We start from the raw sequence: 24885 nt of genomic DNA, 5'->3' as shown, positions 1-24885 counted from the left end.
AGAATTGTGGGTTTTTCCTTCTTTAACTGAGGGGTACCAACAATTTTGTCCACGTGTGTATTTAGGTTACACAATGTGGTATCCGTACATAACGTATGCATGCATAACACACAACTGCGCTCAGCACAAGCTCATTTTGTTTGTGGGTATATCTAGATTAAATAGCCACATTCTATAATGTGGGGATTTCTGCCACAAATTTTTTTCAAGATTTCAGCCGTCAAAAATCACAACAACTGAGCTGCCTTAGTCTAGTATTGTGCTCTGCGAGTGCTTTTCTTATTGTTGTTGTAAAGCACTTTGTGATTTTGTATCTGTGAAAAGTGCTATATGAATACATTTTACTTACTTAAATTTTCACATCAGATGAGTGAATATAAAAGCCAACAGAGCGCAATCTCAGACTGAGGTCTCCACTAATGGATTACGTCCGTTACTGATAGATCACATATTTTGTAGTCACTGGACATAAAACAAAACGGTGACACTGAATTACAGCTTTGTGAAGATACAGAAGCAGCTGGTTATTTAAGGCAGGATGAAATGGAAATGTTTGGATTTGGGTTGAGTTTGAAAGATCTACACTAATCAGACAATAGATTTCTACATCATATGTAGCATTAACGTCAGAAAGGCAACTCCACACCAGTCCACAGTGTGGCTACACAAAGTCGATGATTGGCTGGATAATGCAAAATTGTTCATCACCATGGTGACAGGCTGCACATTAAGCAGCCATTTACACCACAGGAGCCTCAAACTGCCTGATGTTTGTGGACACTGCCAGAGATGAATCAGGCCAAGTAAGAACAACACAACCGAGGCTGCGTGCGTTATGGCTTCATTTCTTCACGGCGTGGTGTAAGAGTTCATTTGACAGCGGTATTGATTTTTAAAATACTATCGTTCTAAGCAGCCAAGACGTTGGCTTGTGTGTATGTGTGTGAGTGCTCTCTGGCTCTGAAGCAGTTTAGAGTTAGTGGATTCGCTGTAATGCAGTTACAGTGCATTTCTAGGCATGTTCATCGATACTACACTGCTTGTATTCGTTGGAGATGAAATGATCAAGTGCCCCAAGAGAAAAAAAGCCTCTCTATATTCATATGACAGAGAGCTTTGAAAGCAGCCAATGACTGCTGTGTAATTAAGCAGCAGTCTAGACAATAGTCCAAACTGCACAGGCCCCATCTTAATGATTCAATAAAAATGTGAATCTCCTTTGCTGCAAGTGAGAGCGCCAATTATCCTGATGAAAACTTTGGGGGAGTCTGAACAGGGTAAAAAAAGAAAAGAAAGAGGAGCAGTGTGTGCAGGTAAATGAGGCTTTCCATTGATTTTCATTTAATTATTCATTCAGAGCAACATACTCCTGTGTGGGCCTTAGCTCTAAACACACATATGAATCCATCACTGACATGAGATGTAACCGAATTTCCTGACTTCTCCTCTGTGTAATGCCTTATTGATGAGACTCTAACTTCCCTCTGTAAGCAACACACGAGAGGCTGCAAGAAGTCAACAATGTGACTGGATCGTGCATGTGACACTGTACGAAAAAGACATCACAAGTGTGCAATGAAAGATTCATAAGGACTGAAGTGACAGCTGGTGTTCATAGCAGTTTAAATGATGTGAGAGCACTGATCAAGAGGTAACACTCCACCCTGAAACAATTGCCGTGGCAATCTATTTCACATGATGAAGCTGAACCGTGGACTCCACTCTGCAGCTACTGGGAGACCATGTGAAGCAGGAGACATATTAAAAGTGGGCTTACTATATGTATTTTAGTCAGTGCAGTTTCTTGGGGTGAACAAACTCGTGATAAGGTCTTTTTGGAGCCTGTGCTCCCTCGTGCACCCTGTGAGGATGTTTTATTTCTCCGGGTTAGCAGCTAACTTTGAATAATTCAGTGACTATAGGATGTGCTCTTTGCCAGTGAAGATTCTTTCTTCTAATCTTCACCCTGACATTACCAGAGCCTCAGAGTCCACATGCAAGTGGTGATGACTCAGACCCAGGAGAGGATGCATAGATTACTGCTTCGTCTAGCGTGTGTTCATGCTGGATTGAGTTTCTGATTAAAATGTCAGTTAGCCATGTTAACACACACACACACTCACCAGCAAAGATCTGTTTAATGGGCTCATGATTCTAACATCCTGCATGCCATTTGAAGTTGGACACTTATCACTTAGATCAGCTTGTTTTAACTCTCTCACTAAAGTCACAAATCTTCAAGTTACTGACCAATCAGCTTCTGCAGCTGCACACCAGACACAGCCATGGAAACAGATGAGACACTGATTGCATAGAAACTGGTTATCAGATAACTTGCAGAAATTATTGTTATCGTTATTACTATTATCATTCAAAGTTTCAGTAGAAGGCAGCACGACTTCTCTTTTTTGGTTCTTCAGTTCATCAGACCTGACAAATCCTCGTGGATGAAGATAAAATGTCTTCAAAAACAAAACAAAAAAAGGAGTCCAGTTATTTTCTACTGAGGCTCCGAGAATTGCAATGACCTAAATGTGGGCGAATCTATACAATTATCTCTTCATCTTATTATTATTATTATTATTATTATTATTATTATTATTGTGTGAGATATAGAAATCCGGGCAAATTTGGGAAAATATAAAAACAAACCGCTGAGTTAAACGTAATAATTCTTCATTCTTTACTCTGATCGTCTAGTCATGTATTTTACATGTCACGAGCAAACACAAGCATGAGATATCGATGGCTGAGCTACCGAGAGTTCAGGACAACGCGCGGTGTTCTGGAGGATCCACACAGCCAGCACTACTTTTGCGTCGCGCATATCTTCCTTTTCTGCTGCTCTGTTAACTTTACTATAAGTGCTGAGATACGAGAGCTGGTGTTGCCTTTGACGCTCAGGAACAACATAAAGCAGAAGAAGCGGTGTGTTAAGCAGCTCCTACCTCACTCATGGCTGCGCTGAGTGCGGTTCCAGTCGTCTGTGATGCGCGCCGGCCGCTGAATGAAAGCTTCGGTCTCTCCAAGCTGCGCTCCGCTCACACTGGCTGCTTTTATAGGCAGCCAGCCCCGCTCTGCTCACCACCTCTCCATGAAACCAATGGGCACGAGTCTCCTCGTTTTCAGTGTTGAAGACCAGCCTTCACATTTTTAATCACAGTCCGTGTGTTTGGCTACAAGCAGAACAATTTTACACCCCAACATTAACTCGGTCTGAACAAATCAACCACCTGATCTGGAATATTGTGAGCACAATGTTAATGCACGGTTTATAAAAACGTACAAACACAGCACTGCTACAGTCTTTGGTTAACCACAGCCTACAAAATGATTCACTAGTATCTGGAAATATGCATGCAGGAATATCCCACACTCAACTGGTGTTCAACCTCACTTGGACTTCTTGCATATTGTGTTGCTTCTGTTGACTCACAATGGATATTCTTAGGACTCTGATACAAGTTTCAACAAAAATCTCACTTGAACACAGGCAGAAAACTTCAAATTGGATCCACTCCATGGTCATGTATCTCTGGGGATGCAAGAGACACATCCCTCTGCATGTTTAAAACACATTTGTCCACAGCAAACACACACAGCTTATTCATAGACACAGCTGCTTTGGCTTCAAACAAAAAAACCTAGCAGATTTTTTTTAAATTGAATGTGCCTTTCTGTGTTTTATGTTCTTGCATTGTCCATAATAACTTAATCCACAGGCATTAAACAGTGCAGGTTTAGTACAAAGGTTAGGTGCTGTATCTGGTCCAGATTTGAAATGAAGATGGGGTTGTAAATGCTCACAGGGTCTAAGAATCAGAATAATTCCTGGGAAGATTTTCTGTGGGTCAGATGAGGAAGAATCTGGGATGCCAATGAAATCAAAATGTGAGGGATGACCTCCTTAAACAGTATTCTTTTTGACAGTTTGGTCAATATTTGTGCAATACTTCTGTCACTGAAGTCGGAAATGTTCTCTTCAGATGCATTTTTACATTGAATGTTTGCATAAAGTTACTTTTGTAATGTTGAATGCAATCTTTTAAATTATTCCCTTGATGGTTATTGTCAATACATACTCATACAAAGGAACAATAAACCGATGCCACTGAGGGATTTATCATTTAGTGTCTCCTTACCAAAGCACAGATAAAACCTGTGCACACGATCCTCCCCAGTTACTTCATTCAAAATCTAAATTAATAGAAGCCGATTCATGTTAGATATAAGCAATGAATAATTCAATGTGGGTGCCACATCATAAAGAAAAAATCGTCATTGTAAAGCTTCTTGAAAGCACCAATAAGAGAATAGAAGGTAGACTGATGGAAACATGATTCATATTCTGTGTTTCAGCAAAAGAAGCAACATTACTGGTTAATACTTTGAGGCAAATTAAAGCATGTATGTATTTTTAGAAAAATGTACGGAGCGTCAGTGCCTGTCAGTGGTATTTGTTTTAAAAATGAATATGTTGGTACTAATGCATCAAACTATACTGAGTAATGTTGAGCTGGTTGAAGAAGGCTTTGGTTCCTTTATCAATAAACTGCATCAGACTATACGGTGAACATACAGTATGTTTGTTCCTGCACAGCTATCGTACTTCCACACAGGTGATTTCGCTCATGTTGTCCAATTAAAACTCTTTTCAAGACAAGCTAGACAAGGAGTCTGATTATCCAGACAGACTGAAAGAGCCTGGAGTTCAGAGCTTTTCAATTTCAAAGTGACTGCAGCAAAATGAGTAGAAAACCAGCATGGATAACATTTTTGTCTGAGATGTAATGAAGTAAAGGTACAGTATAAGGTAGAACATGGAAACATCTTAAGTTCTGAAAATTACAAGTGCAGTATTTCACAACTGAGCATAAACAAACTAAGTCCCTGAATATCCAGTGACAGTGAAGTCAATCATAAAAATGCAATCTTGCTGTCAACAGTCTGAGACAGAAGGCTGAAAGGAAGTGTGTGATCTGTGAAGAAGCTGTGGAGTTTCCCGGCTGATAAGACAACAGATGGGAGCTGCTGTATTTAGCAACATTGCTGTACGTGTTGCTATTACCTCACCTGACATCTGTGAAGGTGTTTGTCAGAAGGCAGGTGGGAGCTTCTGACACAAAATGGAGGATGTCTGTATGGTATGATGAGAGCAAATGTGTGCTTTTGTTCACTGTAAGCTGCACACACACACACACACACACAACCCAGCAGGAAGGATTTTTACCCAGCAGTGTTCTGGGAGTGATGATGGAGCCTGACGATAGCAGACTGATGCTGTGGGGGGCAGCAACAGCAGGAGCTGGAAGGCTTATGGGGGTAGAGGGGACATTAATACAACATATTACAGAGGGAGCCTGCTGCAGAGAGCTGCAGTGCTGAAGGAGATATGTCGCCCAGTTTAGACATGACACCAATTGTAAAGCGGCACACGGAAAGCATCAGAGTATTAAGTAGTAGTCCAGACTTCAGACCATTTTAGAATATGTGATGACACTTCTCTCACCAGCCATGTCTCCTTATAATTATTAATTTAAAGAACCTGTTTAAAGAGAGCAACAGAATTTAAAGACATCAAGTAAACTAGGTGTGCTGCACAGTGGCTTGTTGGTTACAACCTTTGCCTTGCAGCGAGAAGATCCCTGGTTCACGACTCTGCCTTCTCAGGATCTTTCTGCATGTTCTCCCTGTGCATGCGTGGGTTTTCTCTGGGTTCTCCAGATTTCTCCTAAAGTCCAACAACATGCTGAGCTTAATTTATAACTCTAAATTGTCCATAGGTGTGAATGTGAGTGTGATTGTTTGTCTGTATATGTAAATCAATTAACCTCAGCATGTTTTTGGACTGTGGGAGGAAGCCGGAATACCCGGAGAAAACCCACGCATGCACAGGGAGAACATGCAAACTCCATGCAGAAAGATTCCAGGCCCAGACCAGGATTTGAACCAGGGATCTTGTAGCTGCAAGGCAAAAGTGCTAACCACTATGTCACTGTGCAGCCCCCCCTAAAGAGGACTCCTTCCTCCCTAATCGTTTGGTAATAGTAATTGTTTAGTCTCTCTCTATGATACTGTAAGGTATTTAACTCGATAGAGATAAAACACTATTGAAAATTGGGATAAAGCAATGAACGTAGGGTGATCAAAAAGTTGAAAGACTGTTCATGGTGCACACGCACAAGATGCATCACAGAGCTTGTCATGGTCACACTCGTGCAACATGCAGTAACAGTAACAAGTCAGGAGACCATCACACCACACTAACATAATCACACTGGTAACTGTACCTGTGTTACACAGGTTTTTGTTACAAATAGGTTCACATTTCTGATGTCCCTGTGAATCTCAAACTGGAGCAGACAAGGAAACATCATATTCTGTTTCAGTCAGCAGATGGATGATCCAAACTTCATGTGGAGGATCATCACTGAAGATGACAGGTGGGTCTGAGGCTCTGACCAGAGACCAAACAACAGTCTGTGGAGTAGGAGAGCCCACAGTTTCCAAAACTGAGCAAAGTGTATCAAGTCAGGAGTACCAGGAGAATTTTCTTTGTTTTCTTTAACAGTCTTGTGGTTGTGCACTGTCAAAGCGGAGTTCTACTGCAACATCTTGAGATGTCTGGGGGAGAATATTCAGGAAAAACAAGTTATTGATTTTTATAGGGACGTACTTTTCTGATCACCTCTCCTAAAGATGCACAGGGCTGCTACAGGCTTTAACTGGCTATTAAGTGCCTCCAAGGGTGAGCCAGATGTACTCTTCCAAGCACTGCTAAATTATATATTTTTTTAATTTTATTTTGATAGTCTTGATGAAAATCTGTTTAGACTTTACACACACACACTTAGATAAATAGTAAAGTTTACCTTTTCAAAAACACACGTGTAGCTTACTTTTATTCCACTAAAGAACGAGAAGATGCTTTGAGCAAATGTTAAAGTGGTCCCCACCTCAGGCCCACTGGAATGGAGATGTGTTCTGTCTGACACATTTGTTAACACAAGATTATAAAAAGAAAACTCCTTTGCTGAAATTGAGGTTTTTGAAGGACAGTATTCCTAAACTTGTATTGTATTTTGTCCATTAGCTTGTAGTAGGGAATAACTTTAGGTGGCTGAAAACATTTGGCATCTCATTTTATTTACAGTTTAAAAAAATGTGTTGATTGGATGTTTTCATGTTCATAAGTGTGTTATGCATTTTGTAAAAAACACACAAGTCATGTGAAAACGCCAATTTGTCGTGTAGTTTTGCTAACTACTGACTTAAAGGGGAGGAAGAGTTATGCATTCAAGGATTTAATGTATTAAATGTGCACTTATTCTGGATATATTTGAAGAGATTAGTTTTCTTACCGTGTCACGGGTTCGATTCTGCAGTAAGTAGTGATGGCTCAGACGACCATGCTTCAGTGTCTTTTAAACCGTGTTCCTGGTACCATATTGTCATTCTTGTTATTATCAGCAAATCCTTTTCGAAGACCTCTCCAGGGGAAACTCAACTCTGTGGGGGATAAAAACACTGAGCTGTTTGAGAATATTCCATATTTATCATAATGAGAGAGTATGTTATCCAGCATGTGTGACAGTATGGCTGTATTTTTAAGAACTTGAGACCACAGTGGGGCTCTATAACATGGATAATAAGCAAAATCAGGCTGGAGCTACTATAGAAGCAATGTTCTTGTTGGTTTTGGTTACATCAAGGAAAACAAAAGTTGTTGTTTTTATTGTCTAAAACCAGAAGCACATTCCCAATACATTTATGCTTTATTTCATCTGATGGTTGGTCATTTGAGAAGAGATGTTACATAATGGTGGAAAACAGATCTTTAAATGCTCCGAGTGATTCAGCTTTGGGTATCTGTATCTCTGCATGCATGTGCGTGTTTGTGGAGAGTCATTAATCAGCCTGAGTTTGGTTAACTCTAATTCAGTCATGTTTTAATCAGAGTGCTCACCTCCTTAGAGATCCACCAAACTCAGTGTCCCTCAGGATCCATGCCTGAGCACTAATTGATCCCCTGCCACTCAGAGTATTGATTTAGTTTGCCTGCCTACAGACATTGAATCTCATCAAATCAAAGCCTAAATCTTGAGCAATGTGCAGGGAAAGTGTATTCACAGGCATAAACTACACCCTTTTCTCAGTTTTTCACAATTCTTGTCATTACAGACAAACCTTCAGATTATTCTGTTATTCATTGTGTCCATCAAGAGCATAAATCCTTATCCAGTGTGAACTTTGTGTTTAATTAACACCACATTTTTTGTGTGAGTTTGTGGTGGAAGCTGCAGCACAGCAGTGTGAGGGGGAAATGCAGAGAATGGATTTATAGCTTCCTGTAAACTTAACTTTCACAGCTAAACAGCAATCTATAATTGTGCTCCAGTATTTTAGAGCCAATCTTTGAGCACATTGCCTGTGAAAAACTTATATTAACAGAAGTTCATTATTCGACAGAGCACATGACCACAGACACTTTAAGCAGGCACATGCAAATGTCTAAATGCCACACAGGGATTGCTTTAAATATTGAACCAACAACTTTCAAACTTTATGATCCACTTTGTCACATGGATGTTTAAAGTGCCAAGTAGATATCCCTACAATAATATTGGATCACAGGACTCTGAAATGTGAGTTTTATCTCTATTATGACTGTTTTGTTCACTCTGTGCTCTCTTAATGCTCTTCAGTGACTTCCACCAGCAAAAAGTCACTAAAAGCCCTGATCAGCCTGGAACAAATGTGAAAACAAGAAAAGCACTCAGAGAGCACAGTACTCTGCCAAGGCTGTTCATTCCTCAAATGGCATTGTCAGAAATGCAGCATTTTTTTTTTGGAAATGCATTTGTTTATTAGTTGTTGATCAGAAATCCCGACACTATTGGTTGTGGCAATTTAATATAGATATACCAACATACAAAATGACATTGTGCCGAGCACAGGCGTGTGTTATGCATGTGTATGTTACATACAGATACCAAATTGTGTGATCTAAATATGTAGCAGGCAGCAGAAGTTGAAGAGACTCAGAAACAACTTCACAATTTAATCAGTTGTTCCTGGTATCATTTCCGACGGAAAAGTCCTGCTAAGTCCGCAGTGGTCAATTTGTAGTAGGATCACAATCATGTGATCATCAGCAGGCAGCGGACGTAGTGTTCACTTGTTGTCATAGCTACCGTGCCCCTGGTTTGCAGTGATACAGACATATTTAACAAATCTGTGAATCCAGACTAAGCCACATTACTGTCAAAATCTCATCAGTTGGTCCTTGTGTCATTTCTGACCTTCCCTGAAAATTTCATCCAAATCTGTTCATCTGTTTTTGAGTAATGTTGCACATAGACAGACAAACGTACGCCGATCGTCACATAACTCCACTGCATTCCTTGGTGGAGTAATTACAGACTGGCAGGAGAATGGAGTGGTGCATTTAGCATCTAACACTGTGTTCAGACCATCTTCAGACCTGTATGAAAATGGTAGCCCCCAGAATGAGGTAGTATACGCTCTATGGGCAAGTTGTGTAGGACCCCACCTCCCCCTTTTGTTAACGTGTGTCAGTGTTCTCAAGTGAGAGAAAGAAAATGCCACAAGAGTGATTTGCAGAAACCGCAATCAGATAAACTTGTGTTCTCTCTTCCCCAAGTTTGATGTCAGCACATAACAGCACCACTGAATAGATGTGCTGCAGAGCCTCTCTCTAGTTGGTCTGTCTCTCTAACCAGTTGCGTGGTGCAGCTCTTCATTTGTCTGACTTGCTTTTGCAGCCACTTCTGGGAATTTGTGTCCAAGAGAAGTGAGACTACAATTATTTACTATATTTATGTCAAAAGGCAATGGCGTTTAAAAACTGCAACATAATGATATCCATATGACATGTAAACATCACATGAACAAAATGAAACCTGTGCTTTCCAGCATCAACTTTTGCAGTGACCAGTCCAGAACTATGGACTAATGCAAGACTCAAAACAATGGTAGAATACTGACTAAAGTGCTGACTTTAAAATGTCGATAAGATAGGCATACTGGACAATAAGGATGCACATCTCTCATTAAACAATAACCATCATGTATTTAGGTAAGCCACTGTATAAATAGTTTTTATTCTAAAGCATACAAAGGAAAATCTGGGGGAGTCACTTTGAATGGGTTTGATAAAATTAATAATCATATTGTCATTCATAATTTGCAGGTGCTCTGCTTAAGTTTGTCATAACAGACAATAGAGCGTTAACGTTTACATCATGTAGTCAGAGCTAATCACACAGTTGTAAAGCTTTTATTTTACCTTTGCAAGACATGCATCTGCTCCCATACTGGCATAAGTTTACATAGGTTAGCTGAATGTACTGTAAGTGTTTATTATTAGTCCACCAAGGAATGCAGCACAGTTATGTGAAGATTGGCGTTGGTTTGTCCATCTGTCCGTCAGCAACATTACTCAAAAATGGACTGAGGGATTTGGATGAAGATTTTCAGGGAAGGTCAGAAATGACACAAGGACCAACTGATTAGATTTTGGCAGTGATGTGGTTTATAGTCTGGATCTACAGATTTGTTAAATAGTTCATTGAGACGTAGCGGCAGAGCATCACGGTAACTATGACAACAAGTGAACACTACATCAGCTGCCTGCTGATCATCACATAATTGTGATCCTACTGCAAATCGACCGTTGTGGACTAATCAGGATTTATCTGTCAGAAATTACAGAAGGAACAACTGATTAAATAGTAGGGGTGTTTCCCATCAGTTTCCACTGCCCGCTACTTATTTACTTCACGTGTTTTGGTATTCCTACATTACATACACATGCATAACACACACCTGTGCTCAGCGCAAGGTCATTTTGTTTGTGGGTACATCTACATTAAATGGCCACATTCTATGGTGAGGTGATTTCTGCCATGACTTATGTCAAGATTTCATCTGTCGGAAATAACACAAATGAGCAGCCTTGTCGGAGTACTGCACTCAGTGCTTTTCTTGTGTTGCACATTTTATACTCAGCAGTTTATTCATACTAATGTTTCTATTCTCATACATAAAAATTCTGCAGAAAATATCCAATTTACTAAATAATTTTTTGTTCTACACAAGTCAACTTAATCTTAGACCCACAGATGGAGTCTACTGTTGTGACAGAGGCAGGATTGTAGTGGGAGCACTACGATCCCACACTGACAGACACTGGGGTGTCAGGTACATTACACTGGCAAAGGGTCTATGTGGCTCTCAACTCAGGTCAAAGGACCATTTAGCTGAGTCCCGAGAGGGGACTCTGGACAGCCCACATATTTATTTGAAGGAGTCCAGCCAATCAAATACATGAAGTGTACTATCCTCCAAAAAAGGGTTCAGGTGGATGAAAAGTGTTCTCATGGATCTGCTGAGTTCCGACTGTATTTAATGTCTCCAGCAGTCAGCACAGGGCTGTGTGTTGATGTTTTTATCAAGAGTTAGTGAAGAACAAAAACACGAGCAGGAGGAGACTTTATGTTGAATTGATATTTATCATGCATGTCTGCAAACTTTCCCTGTGAAACACAGCTTTGCAAATAGATGATCGATATTGTTCACTTCACCTGTCAGAGGTTTTCCTGTGGTGGCTAAACTGTGTATATTACCTTCAGCCCAATGAATAATAATAATGCTGCATTTTTTTAGCAATGAGTCTCACTTCAGGTCTATTTATGCATTTTTCATGTAGATGGACTGATAATAGCCAGTCACATCAGGCAAGAACATTGATCCCCAGAGACATTGTATAACCGACTGTGATTAAGCTGTTGTTTCTGTGAAAATGTCCCTTTGTAATGAAGAAAATACACACAGCCTAATCAGAAAACATGAAAACAGCAGAATGAGGCTGAAATGCTGCTTTTCTATAACTGAAAAAACTGCAGGTGGGGCAGTTTTTGCTGCATCGTGAACACAGTTATAGTAAACACACATATAGGTCTGTGAAGTCACTGGATTATTACTGCTGCTGGCAAGAATCAAAGGTAATCACAGGATTCCTTTAAAGTGCTTGGACACATTTTCATTCACAGCACATTGATCGAGGCAGTCATTAAAAGACCCGGGATAGATAAAAATACAAAATAATGATGAGAGCGAGTGGGTGACTGCATGACCAGGCTCCGCTGTAATGAGTCAGGGTTTGGCCTGTAGGCTCGCTGTTGTCTTCTTAAATAAGCGGCTCCTCATTATAGCAACTCAAGATTTATGATCACATTAATTCTGAGATGTTAGTGCAATTACAGCACCAAAATATGCAGCACCAAACAGTAGCTGAGGAGAGTTTGAAGACCTCCAGAGACCTTTTCACAGCAGACATTTTAACCTTTCATAGGAGGGAAAGCACAGGTGAAACTAACTTATTTAAGGATGGCTCCGTTTCATTAAGCGTCTGGTTAATCCTTTTACTATGATCCAGCATGAGCAGTACCAGGAAACCAATGAACACCTAGAATGCAGTTCTTTTTAAAAAATGTCTCAGTATTTTTCCTGCTAAAACAGGTACTAGATCATTATTATTAGTTTAATCAATAAAAAAAATACAGCAAAAGAACACTGAATGACAGGTCTCACGTAGGGCAAGACATATACATCTTATATGAAAAACGTCACTTGAACAGCATTGATTGACAGATATATTTTCAATTAAAGCTCTTTAAGAAGCTCAGAAAGCACTAGATTTTCCTATGAATGTATGCATACATTCATCCAGATGGCCTACAGTTAGTGAACGGGAATGTACCCAGTGCTGAGCAGTTGGTGAACATATTGGCTTCTGCAGAGACCAAATCTGCAAACTCCATCTAAACTCCAAACCCACTCTGCCTCCGTGTACTGAAGACGTATTGACAATCTGACAAAGTAGGCACTCGCACGTTCTCTCTTTGCAAGCTAAGTTGCAGGGTTATCCATTATTAGATGCTGAGCGAGTCCACCCTCCCTCAGTCAGCCTGACACTCACCCAGCTTCATTCTGGCTCGTGCAGTTCTGCTGAGGCATTTATAGCAAAATAGCTGCTACCTCCGGACCTGCTATTTTTAGGTCCGCTCTAGTGAAGAAGCAACTTTCTACCAAAGTGGAACTTCTTTGTGACAGTTTTGATCAGTGCATCATACCGTTTGATGTAAGATCTAAAATCAGCTACATTCACATTGCAAATAAGACAAATCAGCATAACCTCACAGTGTGATGCAGTAGATTCCACCTGAAAAAGATTATATGAATCTCGCAGAGGGATGGGATGCAATTGATTCTCCCTAACTGACCAACATTGATTATTGTTGTGCATTTCTAACAAATCACAGCAGCCTCATGTAGTTTAAGTCAGAAATATTGTCACATAACATCCAAAGTAAAAGATATTTTAAACTTTATTGCATTTATTACCCCACCAAGGAGTGCGGCACAGTTATGTGACGATCAGCATTGGTTTGTCTGTTAGCACCATTACTCAAAAACAGACTAACAGATGTGGAGGAAATTTTAAGGGAAGGTCAGAAATGGCATAAGGCCCAATTGATGAGATTTTGGCAGTGACGTGGCTTATAGTCTGGATCCACAGATTTGTTAAAGATTTCTGTATCATCGCAAAATAGTTGCATGCCGTCACTGTAACTATGACAACAAATGAACACTACATCAGCTGCCGGCTGGTTGTCACATGGTTGTGATTCTACTACAAATAGACCACTGTGGACTTATCCTTCAGAAATACATACAAGGACCAACTGATTAAATTGTGAGGGTGTTTCCAAGTCCCATCAATTCCCACCACCAGCTACATATTTAGGTCACGGGATTCGGTATCCACACATAACGTACACATGCATAACACATCTGTGCTCAGCACAAGGTCGGTTTTTTTTGTGGGTACATCTATATCAAATGGCCACATTCTACATTGCCATGATTTCTGATCAAAGTAATGAACAATGCTGCATTTCTAAAAAATAATAATAATAATAATAATAATGAAATTTCTGACAATGCCATATGGGGGAATGAACAGCCTTGGTGAAGTACTGCGCACTGTGCTTTTTTTGTTCCAAATGTTATTTAAACTTTGGTAAAATTTCTAAATTACAAAGTTATATACCATGCATAAAGGAAGAAAATGAGTATTTCTTTGCTCAAAACAGGGACCTAGCTGAGGTGAAGGTGATATTACATGAACAGAAAATTAATATCAGCCAAAATTCACAACTTAATCCTGTCTGGTCAATATGCAACACTTTACTGCTCATTATGTTCTGCCAGGCAGTGGATTATGCCAGCAGGAGGCATGCGTGCCATCCAATCTCGCCCCACACAGCCAATTTGATGATTGAAGTCTGCTTTAGGAGATTAATTTGCCAGATTCTCCTTATGTAATGGTAAAACTGCTTAGAGAAGGGCCCTGAAAGCCAGCACGACTTGACAAGCCACACAATATATGTCTTATCAATAGCCATTACCATAGTTTGATTCATTAATTTTATTGGTTCTGATCATTAACTCTTTCTGTCACTGCCAGCTGCTGCTTAAATAATCATCTATATGTAGGAGGAACCATGAGAGCACAGTTTTTCTGCTCATCGCATCAAATTACAATGCTGTAAACTGTAATAATGCCACAAAAGGCCTAAAACGAGGTCAGTTACTCAGAAAACCTGAACAACCAACTGAAGAAACATCAAGCAACAGTTTCAGAGTTAAGAGCTAAAACAAACGACTAAAGATCCTCTTTCATTTTTATGCAATTTATTCCATGTAAAGAAGCTAATTGGAGGAGCGCATTACTGGCACTTTTGTGATTCTAATATGGACACAAACAGTGCAGGTAATCAGATTTAGTGTCGGCTGTAGGGTCGTAGGGTTCCTGCAGCAGAGCCTCACTGACATCCTCAGCATGTGAGTCATTGCCACTATTTGTTCTGACAGATATTACAGTCGACATGTCTGCAGAACTGGACACTACGTGATGTTAAGTCTCTACATCCAGACATGTTCTTCTAAGAATCATGTCTCTCACTGTTCAGAATTGTGTTTTTGTCCTCCTCACTCCACTTAGTTTTACTCACACTCTGAATCTCTCTGAACTGAATATTTAGATTGTCTGGCTTCCAAATTCCGGTGGAGAGAAAAGAGATTAAAAATAGTTTGTTCTTTTTCCAAGTATAGTAATTAGGAACTGATTAGGCTTTGCAAACCGTGGGTTTCACAAATCTGGGGCTACTTACAGACAAAAATTGTGTCTTTATATTTGCATAAATAATTCAGCTTTTGAAGCAAAATTAGGTCAATTTCATATTCGCAGCCTGTTCCTCTGCTTTCACCTGGCCAAAATAAAACTATGAATAATAAAAGATTCCTGGTTTTAAGCTGTAATGGATAATATGTTTAAGGAGTCATTAGACAAAAATCCCACAATAGATTTTCAGTATCTTGTAATTCAACTGGTCTGAGAGGAAACTAGACATCTGCACCTCCTCAGAGTTTTGTTGTTGGAGTTGAGAAAGTCTAACCTGTGACAGCAGACTTTGGCCAATCACAGGTCTTCTCATCCAGAGCAGGTAGGACAGTATAAAGAGCATCAAAGTGGGACATGGTGATGCAAAGGGTTGAAGGGTTTTACTCTTGTATGAAGCCACAAGTAAATTTTTGGCAGACTACTTTAGCACATCAAAAAGTGTGTAGATGACGGCATGACCATATTCATCTAGTAGGAGGGGCAAAAGAAAAATATGAGGGTTATATTTTCAAATTTTGCTTTTTCTTGCTTGTTTTCTGGATTGCGGTCTGCTGCAGCTTGGAGTACATCAGTGCTTCTAAGATTCAGCACAGAACTAAGCTGTCCATGTCTGTCAGTGATAGACTGTCGGAGTGACAGAACTTTACCACTGCAGGAACCTAGAGAACTTCATCCATCCATTATCTATACACCACTTAATCCACATTAGGATCGGGGAGGGGGACTGGAGCCTACCCCAGATGGCTTAGAATGAAGGCAGGGGACACCTTAGACAGGTCACCAGTCTATCACAGGGCTACACATACAGACAAATAATCACATTCACACCTACGGACAATTTAGAATTACCAATTAACCTCAGTATGTTTTTGGACTGTGGGAGGAAGCCGGACAAAACCCACTCATGCACAGGGAGAACATGCAAACTCTATGCAGAAAGATCCCGGGAAGGCTGGGACGCAAACTGATGATCTTCTAGCTGCAAGACAAAAGCGCTAACCAGTAACCAGCAAGCAGCCCCCGAAGAACTCATGAACCTGAAACTGCTCAAACATAAACTTAAAGGCATCTAGAACCTGTGCAGGCTGAAGTCACAATGATCAGATGCTTCTGATCTCATCTCAGACTTTCAATGGCTATTTGAAAACATTCGCATTAAATTCACAAATTGAATTAAAACCTTAATTAGCGAGGACTGATAATGAACACAAAGTCCACTCATGTTATCACCTAATTGATCTACAGTGAGTGCTGCCATCGCTGGCTTGTATCTGATCTTCAAACTCACCCAGAGGGAGTTTTCTGGCTGCTGGTGCATCTTGGCCTGCAAAGTCCAGCTGCATTTGTTTTCAAGCCAAGTTAAGGTCATCTGAGTTCAGCTGGTTCAGCAAACCTGCTGACTGGTTGGACTGGATCTGAAACACCGAGATCCATTAAAGAAGTCTGAGTAGAATGCAACTTCCACTTTGGATACGTTTATGCTACAGCAGTGAGTTTTAAACTTTTTGGCTTGTATCATTTAAACTGAAACAAAGTCATCATACAGTTCTCCAAAACTTACATAAATTATTCACGTGACCAGTTGTTTTCCAGTAATAGGAACACTTTAGAAACCCGAAGAATAAAATAATCCAGTAATTCACAGGAAATAATTAAATATGTGCAAGAAAATCTGAAAAGAAAAAACACCCAAATTAGTCTTTGGAGATTTATCTTATTACTCTGCTCTTCTGCCAAGGAATGCAGAGTAACACTGTGAGCCAAATGAGGCAAGTCAACAATCAATTAACATACGTTTGTTCTTCCATCTGTCTGTTGCAGCATTACTCAAAAACGGACAAATGGATTTCAATGGAATTTTCAGGGAAGGTCAGAAATGACACAATGACCACCTGGTTAGATTTTGGCGGTGATGTGGACTACAGTCTGGATCCACAGATTTGTTAAAGATTGCGAGATAGCTGCATGGCTTCAAAGTAACTATGACAACACATGAACACTACAGCTGTCTGTTGACGATCACATGATTATGATCGTACTACAAACCCACCGCTGTGGACATATCAGGACTTATCCATTGGAAATGATACAACAGCTGAGCAGCCTTGGTGGAGTAGTGCTCTCTGAGTGCTTGTCTTGTTTTATTTATTTCAGACCTGCACTCGTTTTTTATTGTTAATGCTTTAAATCTGTGTTCTCGTGCACTTATGTGCAAATTTGATATGCTAGTCTTTCCGTGCAAAGTCTATTTTAATGGTATAGTAATTCTTTTATGTATGTAATTATTTTTTCTTTCTTCCCTTTTCTTATGCCTTTGAATAGTAATTTGGAGCCTATTTTTTAACGGTGACAAAGAACACAAATTTTTGCTTAACAAAAATCCAATTAAATCAGAAAATCTGCTTATTTATCTCTCAGAAATCCTTCTTCTGTATGGAGCTTAGTTTGTTTATCATAAATCCAACCTTTCACTGGAAATATGTTTTTTTGTTTGTTTATAACTTGAGTTATCAATTTTAAATTTGTTGATTGAACTCTTAAAGGCTAATTCTGTACAAATGATTTATTTATGCACAAGTCATAACTTCTATTCTAAATCTGATTATTTACATCTCAATTATCTTTCTTCTAGTCAGACTAAAAAAAAAAAAAATCATCCAGAAAAATGTTTAAATATCTTCAGCATGATCTAAAAGCTTTATTGTGGTTCAGTAGTGCCACCACTGGGTCAGCTGTATGTTTGGACAGACAGAGTCTGAGTTCCATCTCTTTCTCTCAGCGTTGTCAAACTCACTTCTATTTCCAAAACACTCAAAAATTAGAGTCAGTAAAAAAGTGGAAGAAAGAAATATGTTTTTCATAATGGTGTGAAGGAATCTGTGAGCAGGTCATCAGAGTGTATTTACCAAGATTTTCCAATAGCTAGCTCATCTCAACAAGCTCATAAAGGTTCTGTTCAAAATGTTAGCACAGCAGCAGACCGAGAAAATTTAAGATTTCAATTTTCTGTTTCCAACCATTCCCATTTCCCCAGAAAACACGACTATAACGTATGACAGCACAACAAGAAATGTCTGCTCCTTCCTCAACAAAGTATTTCACTTGAGTCTTTTGAGTGGAGACTGAGGTTTGTATGGAATTATGACAAATTTATTACAGGAGGGGTCAGAGAACCCAGGTGCAGGCACAGAGTGGCAGACAGGTGGTCAAAGGGAAAATGGGTTTATATTTAAGCTGAACAGGAACTAACCAATATAGATGAAGAAAAACCAAACAGGTGGGAAAAACTAAATCAAATCTATACTAAAATAAGCCAGATTACTAATCTACAAAAACCCACAGCTAATCTACAAAAACTGAACAGGGATAAACTGAAGCAGGCAACAAAACAGAGTACTTACAAAATCCGGGAAGCTAAACTACAGGGCAAGGTAGACAAGGAACAAAGACAGGAACAGGCAGGAATCTGGGGGGAAGAAGGGCTGAGACCATAGAGCTGAAGGTGTTGGATGGTAAACAGGGCTTGACAGGGAGAATGTGATCCAAAAGAGAGTACCTGAGTCCATGGAGAGATGTGAGTGAATGACCGAGGCTTAAACACCTGGAGGTGAGGTAGTGAGCAGGTGAGCTGAATTAGCTGATTACTGCAGCTGATCCTCATTGCAGTAATCAGGAGGTAGTAGAGTGCAGGCAGGTGAAGCAGGGAGAGCAAGGGGGGGAGTGAACATGGAGAGAGAGACAGGAAGGAGAGATGACAGACAGAGGGAGCCAAAAAGAGAGAGAGACAGGTCAGAACAGAAACAGATCAGGAACAACAGGAGAAATAAGGAAAAAGAGGGAAAAGGAGGAAGAAGGTCAGATGCTGAAACAGGGATTATAACAAAATTTCATACCTTTATTAGTTTTAAATATATTGACAAATTCTAAACACTGAATAGATAAAATTTTAATATTTCAGCAAGTGTAAGTAGACATACTGTATATACATGTATTATAATATATTATGCAATTTATTACAAGTTTTTTTATTTTTACATATGACTAACAATCTTCAAGTAAAATGTTCCTTATTGTAACTTATTGTAAAATAATCTATTGGTTAAGTAATTGTTTCATCAGGTAGTAAAAATATACCAGTGGTCAGAAAACAGGACTGCTGACAGGAGAAGTGAATGTAAGGAATGTACAGATGTAGAAGAAAAAAAAAGAAGATTAAGGGAATCATTTTTGAATATTTCATTTCAACTACATAATGTCTCAATAAAATATACACAATTCAGAAACAAAAACACACACTTGTTTAGAGATCCAATTATTTTTAGTGCATTTCCTGTGATTGTGAAAGCTCAGATTCTGCTGAATAATCTCAGTAATTCTGCTCCTGACTCTCCTGAGGCGGCGTTACAGTACATCAGCCTTTAGTCTGAGCTGATCCAGTCCTTCTTCACAACATTCTCTGCACTTTAGAAACCAGGGCAGAAAAGGTTTCAGGTGATGTACAAGTTCTTCCCATCGCAGACTTGTTGGTCCTCTGTCTGTGCTCACACAATGGTGACATGTCTGTGTTTCTTGAAGCCGGATTCATCGACAATGTTGTCGGTGCTGCTGCTGCCAGTCCCTGTGTGGGTGATGTTCACAATATCTGGCATCTAAAAACGAAATAAGTTTGACATGAATAATTAGGTCTCTAATTTGCTTGCCAACATTTGCAGGTAAAACAGTGTGGACTTGTATTTAACAGGCTTATCTCTCCTTTCTATTTTAAAATCGATAAAACACATAAACTATATTGCTCGACTGAAAAGGCAATCAGCTTGAAATTACTGGGCTGCAATTGCAGACTTGAATAATATATTTGTTTATGAGGTACCTCGTTCATTGCTTAAATTAGCTGAACGACAAGGTAATCAGTCATCCGTATGTAGCAAGCCTGATAAATGACACGAAGAATGATTAGCATCTTCATAATTAAAGATAATAAATTGGTAATTTCTTCATTTCATTTGGTAGAGCAAAGTAATCTGTATAAATCACCTCCTATCAGTCGTCCTTAAGTGTGAGTTTATGACATTTTGATTTACACTTGCAAACATGTTTGACTTGCAAAGACACATAATGTACTGAATGCCAATTGTGTTGGTACTTCATACAAGAGTTCTGTCAAAACTTTTTTACTGACGACTATTTACGACGTACCACAAAGAGGCAAAATGACTGTGAGTGAATAATGATTGACATAATTTACAGGTGAACTGCTGCAAATGCTTTATTAACACTTTGGTAACATTTTAGAAAAACTTTTTTTCATCCTTTTGAGTGGGATACTACTAAAATACAAAGTGTGATCAAAACATTCAGAGACTGTGCCTATAGGAAGCAAAAACTGTTTAAGTTTGGCCACTGTCCTCTTCGAAGTAGTCCTCCTCTACAGCGATGCACAGTTCCCAGTGCTCCTTTCACATTCTGACCTCCCTCTGGGACAACTGTTCTGACCACTTGCAGGAGCACACTAATGACTTCACCATGGACCTCAAAAAGTCAACATCAAACTCTCTGTCAAAGTGACCCAACCTTCATGTTGAGGCTCGTTATTGGCCAAAGAGTTGTCTGAAGCTGGGTCCACAGCTGTTGGTCAGCTGCAAGACCATGTGGATGTGTGTGCTCTCAACCAGCTCAAATGGAAAAGGATGCTAATGCACATGTTCTACAGGCCTCATAATGCACAAATCTGAGGATGCCCCCTAAAACATGGCAGATGTTCTCAGCATATGCTTCAGAGAACAACCTTCATTGGAATAAATTGGACCGCATGTTGGGAAGCTGCATCCACTTCTACTTAATATTGCAGATGTGCCTGAAGGATCACTGGGAAGGAAATCCATGGCCTACAAGGGTGTATGCACACCAGAGCACGGTTCTACCTGAAAAATGTAACCATTTACCTGAAAAAAGCCCCTGTCAATGACGTCACTGGGAGCAACACCTGTGTACAGAGAAGAGACACACGAGGAAGGCAGCATTACTAACTGGCCACAGTGGACAACTTGTCTGCAGCCTCAGACCTCCAGAGTTTCAAACTCCATATTTCATGTGTGTTAGTTGGGCTTTGATCATTTGATTCTCATCCAGTCTGGATGTTATCAACCCATTAAATGGTCAATATCATCTTCCCCATGTACACTACTGTTCAAAAAAATTGAGATCACTTAGAAATTTCCTCAAAGCAGTTTATTTCAATGAAGATAACATTAAATGAATCAGAAAAACAGTCTAGATATTGTTAATGTGGTAAATGACTATTCTAGCTGTAAACGGCTGATTTTTAATGGAATATCTACATCGGGGTACAGAGGAGCATTTCCAGCAACCATCACTCCTGTGTTCTAATGCTACATTGTGTTAGCTAATGGTGTTGAAAGTCTAACTGATGATTAGAAAACTCTTGTGCAATTATGTTGGCACATGAATAAAAGTGTGACTTTTCATGGAAAACATGAAATTGTCTGGATGACTCCAAACTTTTGAACTGCCGTGTACATGCCAATAGGGTCCTCTGCTTTCTGGTAAGCACAACAGGCTGTTCATGCCTGATTTAATGACTGAGGTACCGCAAGTTAACACTTCCAAAGAGGACTGCATTTGAGGACTGCAGTGGATGAAGGAGGTGAATTTTAATCTAAGATGCTTGAGTTCGAGTCCCATCTAGACTATAACTACAGTTTTATTTTTGAACAATTTGCATGCACTTGATGATACTGCAAGGGCTGACCAATATTATTGCATTTACTTGCTCTGTCTTGGCAATCATCCACTGAACATCCACTAACTAACCCTAACCAGCTGGAGGCTTTAGGAGGTACCTGCTGGCCCATATGTATGGAAATAATCTGCAATAATCAGCCATTTAACAGTCTGATAACACTTGAATCTGTAATAACTTGTCAATTTTGGAGCCCACAGCTTAAGTGCAGCTGGGTCCTGTATTATTTCCCAATCCAGATTTCCTTCTATTAGAGGGTTCATGTGTCAGAATGTAAGACCTTATGTTAGTCAATACTGTTCTCATGTGGTGAATATTTTTAAGTGAAGTTGCGTTTGTGGTGTGTGGCTCTCAGACAAGTTAATCTGTCCATGAACAGAAGAGAGGGCATCACAGGGAGATTATGGCTTTATACATACTACATGTAGCAGAGAAACATTTTAACTACAACTTGTGGATGTTTGAGTTCAGTCTTACTTGTCTGATCCTCTGGTACATATGCTGTGTTATCTTCTCCCCGTTTCCGTGAAGCTGCATTGACGCCACTCAGCTGGCTCTGTGACCTCACTCTCCTGTAACACAAACATTACATAGAAACAACAGAGTATAGCTACATGATGAATAAATAAACTAAATATCTGTCATTGTCTTGTTTGTTTGTTTGTTTTTTTTTACCTCATGTCATCTTGGTAGTTGGGTTCTATAAAGGATTGCAAGATAGAACATACTCAGTTTATTATGTGTAACAAAGAACCAGTGAGTTAAACATTTCTGCTTCTTGTCGTCTGTTAGGAGTGCCTCTTCACATGATGTCTGTATTTCTGGACATGCACAACAGTGTACATTTGACTGATATAATGACTTTCTTACTTTGTTCTTTCCTGCGTTTGTAGCACAAGATGATTCCGATGATGAGAAAAGCCAGAAGACCAGCACTTCCAAAGGACACGACCACAGCTATCAGCACAGTCCAGTCAGGGGGTTTGGGAACTGTTGCAGGATGAAAGACCACAATTAGGAATGCGAGATTCAATGCTTTTAAAGCTTATTACTGTCAAACAGTTAAATGTTAAATGAGTACTGTTAAATGAGTAGACTCTGCCAAGGAACATGGTGGAGTTATGTGACCATCAGCACATGTCTGTCTGTCCTGTCTGTCTGTGCGCAACATTACTCAAAAACGGACAAACAGATTTGGATGAAATTTTCAGCCAAAGTCAGAAATGACACAAGGACCAAGTGATTCGATTTTGGCAGTGATGTAGCTTACAGTCTGGATCCATGGATTTGTTAAAGATTTCTGTATCATTGAAATAGCGGTATGATGTCACTGTAACTATGACAACAAGGAACACTATGTCAGCTGCCTACTGACGATCACATCACTGTGATCCTACTACAAATCGACTACTGTGGGCTTATGGGGAATTATCCATCAGAAGTGATACAAGGAACAACTGATTAAATTGTGGGGGTGTTTCCGAGTCCCATCAATTCTTGCAGCCCGTGATATATTTAGGTCACGTAATTTGGTATCTGTACAAAATGTACACATGCATAAAAAACACCTGTACTTAGCGCAAGGTAATTTTTTATTAAAAGATGTCATCCGTTGGAAATTATATGACTGAGCTCTCTGACTGCGTTTCTCGTCTTGAGTATATTTTCTTTACATTACAGATATTTTTTGCTTTTTGTGCTGATGATCTTTACACCATCACTGGAGCCTGAGTAAATAATATTAAGTCCCACGTATCTTGTATGGTGAATGAGTTTTGCAGCTTCTCGTGACAGAAAACAATGGTGTTGTTAATCCGGTGCTTCTCTGACCTGCTGTAACCTCTGAGCATTAACACATAAATCTCTCATCCAGACTGAGTCCAGACAAACTCTAACAAGTCTAAAGATTAAATTTGCGTATTGCTTTTCCCTGCAAGCTGCAGATTGAAACAGGACCTTTACACTGTGTTAGAAGTGTATCCTCTCCATGTCTGTGTGTTACAGCCTGTGATCCATGCTCTCTCTGCGCACATCTTGGCTGAAACTGTACTCTCCGGGATATTGTTGTTAATGCAATTGCTGCATATCATATGTTGAATGGGTTTTTTATTGAATTAAAAACTGATTTTATTGGATTATTTTCCAGTTACCTGGGTCGTACATTAATATCAGGTACAGAGCTCTATTTGTGGATTCTCCGTCATTCGTAGGACATTAACTTTGAAATGCACAATAATGCAGTTGAGAGATATTAAAGAAATCAGTTATCCTTGAGCAGGCAGAGCAGCACTGCAGTCTGAAAACACTCTCAGGGTCATGATGGACATTGTAAAAGAAAATCTAAGATACAGGGATAAGATACATTTTTTCCATTTCTTCTTCCTCCTTTTTTTTTAAAACCTACGGTCTACATTACTCACAAAAAAGAGACAAGGGTCAGTGTACTAGCCAGACTAGGACACAAATAGAAACAAGCAGAAAATTAAATCCAGTTTTTAAAATGTATTATTAGAGTTAATAAAACATTTGCTGCCAAGAGTTAATTCCATAATATCCAAAGTTATACATTTTGAAAAATTGAGGGTAGTCATGATTTTGTAGGCTCACAATGGAGCGGAACAGAAATTGAAATCTTTTCTGCCTGGCAAATCACTTAAAAATAATCAAACAGTCCATTTTACTTGTATCACTCCCACATGCATGCCCTTATCTCTTCAGGAGAGTCGTCACTCTACAAAAGTGAAGTTTTAAAGCCTGTGGTGGGTGTTGTGACAGGGTGTGTTTCAACGCAAACCATGATCATTTCAAAAACCTAAAAAAGCATTTTTGGTGCTGAAACCTGACCAAACACTTT

General features: G+C 39.5%; 2 protein-coding genes across 5 annotated transcripts in view; both read right to left on the bottom strand.

The window, feature by feature from the left end:
- The window catches only part of pcp4a (Purkinje cell protein 4a), a 33332-nt gene extending 30097 nt beyond the window's left edge, over positions 1 to 3235 (bottom strand). The window contains exon 1 of the mRNA XM_022193302.2: positions 2949 to 3235. Within this exon, the coding sequence (XP_022048994.1) occupies positions 2949 to 2957 (9 nt within the window). The 5' untranslated portion in view covers positions 2958 to 3235. The remainder of the gene's footprint in view (positions 1 to 2948) is intronic.
- A 16257-nt stretch (positions 3236 to 19492) lies between these two features.
- The window catches only part of igsf5a (immunoglobulin superfamily, member 5a), a 35574-nt gene continuing 30181 nt past the window's right edge, over positions 19493 to 24885 (bottom strand). For all 4 annotated transcript variants that reach the window (XM_022193305.2, XM_051937389.1, XM_051937388.1 and 1 more), the window contains 5 exons: positions 22902 to 23021; positions 22707 to 22731; positions 22509 to 22603; positions 21214 to 21254; positions 19493 to 19920 (listed from right to left, as the gene is read on the bottom strand). In XM_022193305.2, coding sequence (XP_022048997.2) covers positions 19813 to 19920; positions 21214 to 21254; positions 22509 to 22603; positions 22707 to 22731; positions 22902 to 23021 — 389 coding nt within the window. In that variant the 3' untranslated portion in view covers positions 19493 to 19812. The remainder of the gene's footprint in view (positions 19921 to 21213; positions 21255 to 22508; positions 22604 to 22706; positions 22732 to 22901; positions 23022 to 24885) is intronic.

This window comes from Acanthochromis polyacanthus, chromosome 17 (genome assembly GCF_021347895.1).
Source record: "Acanthochromis polyacanthus isolate Apoly-LR-REF ecotype Palm Island chromosome 17, KAUST_Apoly_ChrSc, whole genome shotgun sequence".
NCBI classification, from domain to species: Eukaryota; Metazoa; Chordata; class Actinopteri; family Pomacentridae; genus Acanthochromis; species Acanthochromis polyacanthus.
The sequence above is the reverse complement of the archived record's forward strand: the minus strand, read 5'-3'. Positions and strand labels throughout refer to the sequence as shown.